We start from the raw sequence: 10,946 nt of genomic DNA, 5'->3' as shown, positions 1-10,946 counted from the left end.
TTTTCTGCACATAATTCTCAGGTCTAGAACAACCAAATGATAGTCAGGTTTATACTGTATAAGCAATCAGCCCAAATGCACATGATTTAGCTTAAGCCTATCCTTTGAACATAGACATTAACACTTCACAAAAAATGGTTTACGGCTTAGATATGGGCTGTGTGAATTCAGCTATTCTGTGTTTTGAGATATTGTCCTTATACTTAAAAAATAAGTCCTGAACCATCCAATCCCAATGCAACTGCATCTTTCAAGTTGTCTAAACTTTCCTGGGATTCAGTGATTTTGGCAGAAGCCGCAACATTTGGCTGCTAAATATTTCAAGCAGAATTGATTCACAGTATTTTGATCTATATGCTTTATTTCATTGCTTGTTTTGTTTCATGAATCATTTTTTGGGGGGGGGGAAATGATACATATCAAACCATGTTACATAAAAGTGTCTCTCGTTATTATTGCAATTATTTAGAGTCAGACCTTCCTAAGAATTTTGTAGCTTGTAGGGGAGAGAGATTCAGATTCCTCCATTAAACTGCTTCTGAATATGTCGGTTCTGTTTTATAATCACAAAGAATACAGGGATTGGAATTATTGCATGAGAACAATGTTTTTCTAATTCCAGCATTCTCTCAACAACGGTTGACTAAGCATCTTTGAACAAGCAGAGCATGAAGGAATGCGATTTCTTTCATGCTAGTTTTCCTAAACCATACTCACAGAACAAACTAGACTGTAATGGCTTTGGCTTACTATATTGTGTTAATAGTGGACTACAGTACTCACTACGTAGTTAAAACTCAAACCACGATTTAATGTGTTGCATGAAACTGGTGATAACATGATTCGTCCTGCGAGCTTGGCAAACCGTACACGGGTTTAGGAAGCGGCTTTGATTCCAAAGTACTTTGTCGAGATTGCAAAATGCCGCAGGTGCCAAACTTGGAAGGAACTGATTGATAAATCACCGGCCGCCGTCATAGCAAAAGTGATCGCTTTGGCATGGCGGTTCGGGTCAAACAAGCGTTTTGGGGAGTTGGGGAGGCCACGGAGCGAAAGTCATGGCGTGGGAGAACAAAGAGTCTTTCTCTGAGCCGGACTGAAAGCAGGGCGGGAGGGAAATGGCGCCGGGCTTGGGGCTGTCCATTAGCCACCCCTCCGCCGCCTCCTCGTGTTCTGATTCGATGTTGGCGCCGGAGGTCGGGCTTCGTGATTACCATACCGCGCTGTATAAAGGGGAGAGCCGAGGGGCCCTGCCTTCTCACCTCCTCACTGCACTTCGGAGCTGAGTAAGGTCAGGACCTCTCTGGTAAGCGCTCCCTTTGAACGGAGTGCGGGGAGCGCCTGGTGTTGCAACTTTGCCGGGCGGTGGTTCGAGAGACGCAAGCCAAGAACGCTGTAGTTGAGCGGTGGCCGGGCGGCTACCATACTACCATCCCATGCAAAAGACCCGGCTTGGGCCTTGTTGCTGTGGGGCGGCTGGGAAAAGGGAGCGTTTATAGACCGTAGTCGGTGCCGGCCGAGACTGAACTGGAACTGGGATCTTGCATGGTGGAGAGTGGGGTGGGGTGGGGTGGGGTGGGGTGGGAGCCGTAGCCGCGGAAACCAGGATGCACGACTCGGGGCGGCGTTTTCGGCTCCCGTGAGCGGGGAAGGCGGGAACAAAAGTTTCGAGGAAGCTTACAGGTGTGGGGTGGAATATTCCGGAAAGGCAGCTGCGGCCCCCACTCCCGCCTCGAACTCTCGCAAGAGTGAAAGGGGTCGCAGGCCGTCGGTCCGTCCCAGTCTGGGGTTTCCTTCTTTCCTTTCCGCCAGGCTTCTTAATTCGCCTCCCGTCTGTCGGTTCGCGGGCGAGAGGGGAAGGGAGTTGGGCGAAGAGCGAGAAACGGGGTTTTAGTCCGGACGTTTATCGGCTCCGCCATAGTTTAAACCAGGAGTCTCCAACCTTAGTCCCTTTAAGACTTGTGGACTTCAACTCCCAGAGTTCCTCAGCCAGCTTTGCTGGCTCAGGGACTCTAGGAGTTGGAAGTCCACAAATCTTAAAAGGACCAAGGTTGGAGACCCCTGGTTTAAAGCCTGCAAGTCAGGAGTCTCCAACCTTGGGAACTTTAAGCCTGGTGGACTTCAACTCCTAGAATTCCCCAACCAGGAAAGCAAAGCTGGCTGGGGATTTCTGGGAATTGAAGTTCTCCAGGCTTAAAGTTGCCAAGGTGAAGACCCCTGCTATAAGTGAATCTTGGGCGGAGGGGGAAAAGTTTGAACTTTCTGGAACCGGTTGACAAAGTTTGCCTCTTCTTTCTCTAGGAACAGTTATTCAAGCGGCGAAGATGGTGAAAGTTGGTATCAACGGGTGAGTCCGAGGGGGGCGGACGTGCAGCGAGTCTGCCTGTGCATGGCAGGGAGCGAGGGAAGGAGGGGCAACCCTCGCATAGGAGCTTCAATAACTTTCCGGCCAATAGGGGGACTCTGGTGTAGGGATGGCCCCTATTGCTGTCCAGCCTGAGCTTCTTGCAGATCTTGGGAGGCTGCAACGGGAGCTTCCAGCCCCAGCATTCCTTTCCTTTCCAAGGACATCTAGAAGTCATCCCAGCCCTCCCCCTTTCCAGCAGCTGTTTCTCTCCAACAGGATCTGCTTGTGTCTTTTCTTGGCACTCTTCCTCTTGCTCAAGTGGCGCCCTGTATAAAATTTTTAAGGCTGCCATCTTTGCCCTTTTTATTTCAGTGTGCCGAAGCACATGGAGCAAGCTTGTGGCCACGATGGGTACAGGAAACCCGGACTGACTCATTTTCCTAAACATTAATTGCTGAGTCATCCCCACCAGGAAGCTACAATAGTTCTCTGATCTTCTCTATTGCTTTTAATTCTACCTACTTTTTCCCCTGATACATTTACATGCTGAGATACAGAGCATTTTATGAGGTCTGCAGGGAGGATTATATAATCTTCCGGTCTGAAGGGCCTATTAAGAATGTGACCTTCTTGCTCTTCTGAGCAGCCAAAAACTGTAACCAGATAACTCCAGCTGGGTATCTGAGAGGACTGGCTCTAAAGTTAGTGTTTGACCTTTCAGTAGCAGGATGGGGTTGTAAAGAAGGGAGTTTCAAGTAGCATTCCCTAGGAAAGACAAATGGGAAGATGCAACTTGAAGTTCTGCCTAAGATACTTGTGTATAAAGACTGATAATGAAATAACAGGAACTGATTTTTAGAGCTTGACAGACAGGATAAAAGATTTTTTTGGCAGAGGGGGTGTTCCCTGAAAACACTAGTCTCAAAGATAAGGAAACCCCCCCCCATTCTTTTTAGTTAGATAACTCTTACAGACTTTCCATAAAGCAGCCTTGTGCAGCTGTAAAATTGTAAAAGCTTCAGTTCCCCTTTATTCTTTTGGTAGTCATAAAAACCTGTAATTTTGAAACATTTTAGAGCAGTGGTCACCAACTGGTGGTCTGTGAGAAAATTTTGGTGGTCCGCAGAAAAATTATTTGCATTTTTTATGTTGCACTAAATACTATTTATCTTTTTAAAATAATAATAAATATTTTAATTTTTATACCGCCCTTCTCCCGAAGGACTCAGGATATAAAAAATTCATATTAGTGGTCCTCGGGATTTAAAATTATGAATTTAGTGGTCCCTGAGGTCCGAAAGGTTGATGACCGGTGTTTTAGAGCAATCTTGCTGATTTAAGAAGGAAATCCTTTCTAAACTGCAACCTGTATGGTAATTTCAATACCTGTTAATGCTGCATTATTTTGCAAAGGAAAAAAGGTGGATTTTGAAGGAGGATGGCCACAAGTCTGGGGGAGGGAGGGGAGTTATTCAGTTTCCTGCAAGGATGCTCTTTGTTTCAAATACAAAGCAGTCACATGATCCCCTAAAGCCACATACTGTTTTAAGACTCTGAAGTATGTTTCTGTAAGAGTGATATCCCTCCCGTCCTCCCATCCTCCATTGGCCCCTTACCTCTGCAGGGAAACTGAGAAGAATTTTCTGAGCTGTGTCCTACCAGTCTTTATTCTAGTACTGGTAGATGGTTGCTCTATAAGCCTAATGAGGGTCTCCATTTGAATTCTGTAATTTGCTAAGAGGAGAACAAATCAAATATGGAACTTAGGCTGTACATTGCAATGACAGTTACGCAGTATGTCTCTGTTGGGAAGTTTTGCTGCAATTTAAAATACCAGACAGAAGGCTCAAATAGACATTTAGTGTTAAAACAGAAAGTCTACCCTGAATAAATTCCTTTTACCTAGAACTAGATCAAAGTTTAGGGAATAAACCAGAAATAGTTATAGGGTTTCTTAAGTATTTTGTAATACAAATTTCATCCTTATTTTGCATAGCCACTGCTAATAAACTATGGTTCAGATCTTCTGCAGGACACCATGTTAATTTGTCTAATATTTGCCATTCAATATTTATAGGCCACCTGATTAGGTAATTACTTCAGTCTGTTTCTTTTCCTATCCAAAAAGGGTGATCCTTGATGCTTTCTGTTCTTCCCTACATGTTGAGCTGAATTAGTTCTCTTAACCGAGGGGTGTCAAACTGGTGGCCCGTGGGCCAGATAGTTCATGTGCAGGCCACGCCCACCCCAGCTCCGCAAAGGGAAAAACATTGTGATGTGTCATGTGATGGCAATGTAACGATGAGAGTTTGACACCCATGTCTTCACCCATTCTGGAAATAACAGTTGCTTTTTATATTTTTCTTCCTTTAGTTTTGGCCGTATTGGCCGTCTGGTTGCCAGATCAGCAGTCATGTCTGATAAGGTCCAAGTTGTCGCCATCAATGACCCATTCATTGATCTGAACTACATGGTAATAACTCTCTGTTGTTCTTCACGGGGCCTGAGTTTGTCTGCCTTTTAAGGCAAAGCAAGTTACACTCGATCATAGAAACATCCATATGTCAACAAATAACACTCCCCTCCATTGTTCTAGAAACTTGTCCAGGTAAGCTACACTGAGTTAATGTTGTGTGTCTTAATTTCAGGTATACATGTTTAAGTATGACTCTACTCATGGCCGCTTCCGTGGCACTGTCCATGCTGAGAATGGAAAACTTGTCATCAACGGACATGCCATCACTGTTTTCCAAGAGTGAGTAGCATCCCCTCCATTCAAGTTTTCTTTACTTGTATATTTCTTGCCTGCAGAATCTAAGCTAATCCTTCTCTCTTCTTGCCAGGCGTGATCCTGCAAACATTAAGTGGGGTGAGGCTGGTGCAGAGTATGTTGTGGAATCAACTGGTGTTTTCACCACCACAGAGAAAGCTAGTGTAAGTATCTGTTACAGGAGGAAGGAGCATTGTACAAATTTCTGCTGTACATAGAGATATACAGTTCTTATACTGACGGAAAATTTGGATGCCATCTGGATTCATAAGTGTTTTGTATTCTATTTTTATGAGGGTTGCGAAGAGTGGGACAGGACTTTGCAATTGAACAACAAAATTCCATTTTATTTTTTTAGAATTTAATGTGTTGTGTGCATATGCTCAAAACACCTATTTCCTGAGGAGGAAGTAGATCCATTGATGAAGTGCTATGGTGAAACAATATTTTTGGTATTTGGACCTGGCCACTTTAAATTACTTATCTGCTTAGCCGCCTAAACTGTGAGATGGGTGGCAAATAAATTTTATAAATAAAAAATGAGCAAACGTTTCCATCATGCTATATGAGAAATCCAAAGAAAATAATTTGCATAGCAATGTGTGATTAGATTGTTCTTAAGACTTGCTGTCCAGGAGTCTTGTATTATTTGTATTTTTTTAAATACGAGATAAAATGTTACTCTTTTCCCTTATAGGCTCACTTGAAGGGTGGTGCTAAACGTGTTATAATATCTGCCCCATCAGCTGATGCTCCCATGTTTGTGATGGGTGTCAATCATGATAAATACGACAAATCTTTGAAAATTGTCAGGTGACTATGGGGGAAAGCAAGGGGAGAAAGCAAGGCTGTATTGCCAGAATAACATGGGTTTTCTAAAATGGTGCATGTCCATCCATTGAGTGCTTCTTCCTTTTTTTTTTTTCCCCCCAGCAATGCTTCTTGTACTACCAACTGCCTGGCACCACTGGCCAAGGTCATCCATGACAACTTTGGCATTGTGGAAGGTCTTATGGTATGTGAATTGCACAAGTCCTAGGTAGTTCCTCTGCTTCTCCAACACTTAAAATAATTCAGAATTGTGTTGCGTAATGGTGAAATGTTAAACAGGAATGGTGATCATGTGTGCAAATTCTTCCTGTGGTACTTGGAATAAATATTCAACTTTAGGTGGTATAAATGGTCTATTCTGCTTCTCCTATTCCAGACCACAGTTCATGCCATCACAGCCACACAGAAGACTGTGGATGGCCCTTCTGGGAAGCTGTGGAGAGATGGCAGAGGAGCAGCTCAGAATATCATCCCAGCATCCACAGGTGCAGCCAAGGCTGTAGGCAAAGTCATTCCTGATCTGAATGGGTAAGCCTTCCTGAACACAAAGTGCAAATGATTGCATCATAGGCCAGAACAAGGACTGTGTATTTCTTAACCTGAATCTTTTCCTACATTCACAGGAAGCTCACAGGAATGGCTTTCCGTGTCCCAACTCCAAATGTTTCTGTTGTGGACTTAACATGCCGCTTAGAGAAACCAGTGAGTATTCCTACAGTAGTTCTAAGCCTGCTTTGCTTGTACAAGACCTAAGGTTCAAAAACCTAGATCAGCAAAGACATTCAGAAAACTCATGTAATGGTTAACCAATGCTTAGCAGTTTAAATCTGATGATCCTTACTTTTCTAGGTTTTAGGGAATTTGTTCAAACTCAGTTATGGGGAGAGGGTGCCAGATTGGGAAATTCTGCTCTAAATGTATTGCAATCAAGTTCTTTGTAATTTAAGTTAGGAGTGGGGAACTTGTGGTGCTCAAAATTTTGAACATCATCTTGTCAAGGGTGATTGAATGGTAGCAGATATTGGTGAGATGAATTGACCATCAGCTTGCTACACAATAGGAAATCGGGGCAGAATTCAATTACTTAATACTTCTGTCTCCCTCACTTGCTTTCTTAGGCAAAGTACGATGATATTAAGAAAGTTGTGAAGGCAGCTTCTGAAGGCTCAATGAAGGGTTTTCTGGGATACACAGAGGACCAGGTAAACTGAAAATTTTTGATGATACAAAAATAACTACCAGGCCCATTGGAACACTTTGTAACAATTTTGGTAATGTGATTAGAAATTTGGCAATAGTTTTTAGGTATTGTTGACATGACTGTATGTAGTCATAAAATATGCTTTTTCTACTCTGCCTCCAACCTGTAAAATGTGGCCATCTAGTGCAGCCAACCATTCCATCTAGGTTCATTTGATTTGGCTCAAATATACATGGAGGCTTAATTTCAAGACTTTGCTTATTTTCATGGATTATAACATCTACTTCTTCTCCCCCAGGTGGTCTCTTGTGACTTCAATGGCGATAGCCACTCTTCCATCTTTGATGCAGCTGCTGGCATTGCTCTCAATGATCATTTTGTCAAGCTGATCTCCTGGTAAGAGATGGAAGGTGGTAGTTAGTTAGTTGGCTTATTGGATTTGGGAAGATATGGAGGCGCAACATTTAATATTCTAATATGCTGTGGCAAGACAATGGCTTCATGCCACTTTTTTTGCTACTGCTATTTTTCTCAAGACTAAAAGAAACCCTGCTTCCTTTCTTAGGTATGATAATGAATATGGATACAGCAATCGTGTGGTAGACCTGATGGTTCATATGGCATCTAAGGAGTAAATACTAAAGTTTTCTTTTTCTTGCAACTTGGCTCTGTATTTTGCAGTTTAGAGGCACTTTGTTCCATCTGCCTCTGAGGAAGTAGAGAGGCTGGAAGAAACGTGAATGTTTCAGGAACATCTCCCCTCTTAATAAAGTCATCACTGTCTCAAACAATTTCTTCTCTTGTGTGGCAATATTGGGACTGAGGTTGTAAACACAAAATGAGACTTTCCAAAGTTTAAGATCTGGCTTACATTTTGCAATACACTCCAGAGTACAGCTCCCATATAAAAATGCCTTACCTGACCTAGTATTCCAATTATGAGGTATCCTTTTTCAATCCTGGAGCTTGGCTTCATTAGGGAAATACATTTGGCACATGGTCTTCATTTTATCCCTTCTAGAATCCATTTCAAAAAACATTGCTTTTCAACTTGCATAAATTTACCCAACATTTTTGTGTTACATTCCTCTAAAATATATGAATAATTATGATTTCCCACTATTTAGAAATAGGCTGCTGATTCTTAAACTCGGCTAAAGTATTAAAATAGCTGAAACTTGTACAGGCTTGTTCCTTCCACAATCCTAAATAGCTATACATTGAGTAAGTGGTTTTAAACATGTCAATTTTTTCCCCACTTCCTTCCCACTGGGGACTTGAACTAACTAATATGGGATGACGAATGAATTCTGTTCCTGCAGAACTGTATGAAATTAGGAAATGCAAATGTTACTCACATTACATGAACTTGGGCAAGCTGACACTTCCTATAGCAGTGGATTTAATGATACATATTTTCATATGCAAACAAGAGTGACATATTTTGTGGAGAAAAATCCTTGTGGAGGAAATTTTGTATTCTGAGATCCCTTTGACCTGCCAGAGGAGGGCTGTAATACTGGTGGGTGATGAGAAGGGCCTTGGACTTCCTAGCTGTAGCCCTGGCCCTGTTTCCTGCCCACATAAATAACAAAGCTGCTGGTTATCGATTAGTTGATATTTCTACTGCTGTCCTATATCCTGGAAGAATGAACATACTTTGAGTTGGTTTCCCTTCTACCTTTGATCTACTCACGTGAGATGGGCTCCCCCAGTCTGCGCAACTTGCAAACATGAGCATGATCCTGATGGTGGCAATAAAGATGAACAAAGAAGAAAAATCTGCCTGCCTATCCGAGTCCCTTCATATATCGGAAAGGGATTACAAAGTGAGCATTTGGAATCTGGAAGTAAAAACACAAGTTTTGTTACATATTTTTTTTAATTAGAATTTATATCCCGCCCTTCTCCAAAGACTCAGGGCAGCTTACAATGTGTTAAGCAATAGTCTTCATCCATTTGTATATTATATAAAAAGTCAACTTAATTGCCCCCAACAATCTGGGTCCTCATTTTACCTACCATATAAAGGATAGAAGGCTGAGTCAACCTTGGGCCTGATGGGACTTGAACTTGCAGTAATTGCAAGCAGCTGTGTTAATAACAGACAGACTTAGTCCGTTGAGCCACCAGAGGCCCCTATCATGAATAATAAATGAATATCAATTAGATAACAGTTAAATTTGCTGACATTGTAAAATCATGAGAGACTTACAATTCCATGTGTCCTCCCCTCCCAGTTATAAATGGGGGGGGGCACCAAACCATTGACAATGTAGAATGCATTCTAATGCAGAATTTAATTGCTTTGGAGGTCATTTCTACCAAAAAGAAAAAAAGGGAAGAATAACTTCAGCATTTTTTTTCATCATGCCTGGTATCTTGTTTAGAGTCAATATTGTTAGGTCATATATTCAGCTCCAGGAGAGCTTTTCATCAGGTTCGCCTGATTCGCCAGTTGCGCCCCTTTCTGGACCGGGATTCCTTAAGCACAGTCACTCATGCTCTGGTTACCTCTCGCCTGGACTATTGCAATGCTCTCTACATGGGGCTCCCCTTGAAGAGCACCCGGAGGCTCCAGTTAGTCCAGAATGCAGCTGCGTGGGTGATAGAGGGAGCGGTTCGGAGCTCCCACATAACACCTCTCCTGCGCAGGCTGCACTGGCTGCCTGTGGTCTTCCGGGTGCACTTCAAGGTGTTGGTTACCACCTTTAAAGCGCTCCATGGCTTAGGACCGGGAAGCAATGTCGGCTGGCTGCCCCCAGGGGAAGGGCCTTCTCTGTGGGGGCTCCCACCCTATGGAACGAACTTCCCCCTGGACTTCGACAGCTCCCTGACCTTCGGACCTTTTGCCGCCAGCTTAAGACATATCTATTTTTTCACGCAGGACTGGCCTGAAATTTTAATATTTTAGATGATTTTATGGGTTTTAATTTTAATTAGTTTTATATGGTTTTTGAATGTATTTTAAAAGTTGGGCCAAATTTAAATAAGTTTTTTAACTATTGTTTTTAGTTGTATAGTATGTGTCTTGATTGTTGTTTTATTTGGCTGTTAACCGCCCTGAGTCCTTCGGGAGAAGGGCAGTATACAAATTAAAATATTATTATTATTATTATTGTTGTTGTTGTTGTTGTGTTGACTCCTAGTGACTGCTTGGACTGGACATGACCCTGCAGTTTTCTTGGAACTCATGGTCTTCTGAGAAGCCTGTTCCTATTTCTTTATTAAACATATTTTTATTAAATAAGTATGCAATAGAATAAAAGCGATTTAAATTTTGAAGAGAAGAATAGAAAAAATAATAAAGTGATTTCCGATCTTAACAGCAGTTGTATGGTATTACATTTTACCGTCTCTTAAGTTTGCAATGTAATATCCTTTCCATGATCTCCCCTTTCTGATATCAAATCCATGAAACCTTTGAAAGGCTAGTGCTGTCCCACTTGAAAACCATCACGGATCTGCTGTTTAGACCCCTTGCAATTTGCATACTGAGCAAATAGATCAACAGATAATGCTGTCAATATGGCTCTGCACTACATCCTACAACATCTCCAAAGACCTACGCAAGAGTCCTCTTTGTAGACTTTAGTTCAACATTCAATACCATCATTCCAGACACTCTTCTGACTAAGCTAAACCAGCTACAGGTACCTGAACACACTTGTAAGTGGATCATAAGCTTCCTAACAAACAGGAAACAGTAGGTGAAGCTAAGCAGAATCACATCAGATATCTGTACAATTAGCACAGCCTCTCCCTTCCCCCAAGGCTATGTGCTCTCCCCACTTCTC

At 42.4% G+C, this 10,946-nt stretch overlaps 1 protein-coding gene across 1 annotated transcript; it reads left to right on the top strand.

Moving 5' to 3' along the window:
* Nucleotides 1-1,200: 1,200 nt before the first annotated feature.
* GAPDH (glyceraldehyde-3-phosphate dehydrogenase) lies at nucleotides 1,201-7,940 on the top strand. Its single transcript, XM_058171036.1, has 12 exons — nucleotides 1,201-1,306; nucleotides 2,302-2,347; nucleotides 4,721-4,820; nucleotides 4,996-5,102; nucleotides 5,191-5,281; nucleotides 5,815-5,930; nucleotides 6,051-6,132; nucleotides 6,325-6,476; nucleotides 6,572-6,650; nucleotides 7,067-7,150; nucleotides 7,448-7,545; nucleotides 7,715-7,940. Exons 2-12 carry the CDS (start codon nucleotides 2,325-2,327, stop codon nucleotides 7,782-7,784), a joined length of 1,002 nt encoding a protein of 333 aa, XP_058027019.1. The 5' UTR covers nucleotides 1,201-1,306; nucleotides 2,302-2,324; the 3' UTR covers nucleotides 7,785-7,940.
* The last annotated feature ends 3,006 nt before the right edge of the window (nucleotides 7,941-10,946 follow it).

This window comes from Ahaetulla prasina, chromosome 2 (genome assembly GCF_028640845.1).
Source record: "Ahaetulla prasina isolate Xishuangbanna chromosome 2, ASM2864084v1, whole genome shotgun sequence".
Lineage (NCBI taxonomy): Eukaryota > Metazoa > Chordata > Lepidosauria > Squamata > Colubridae > Ahaetulla > Ahaetulla prasina.
The sequence above is the reverse complement of the archived record's forward strand: the minus strand, read 5'-3'. Positions and strand labels throughout refer to the sequence as shown.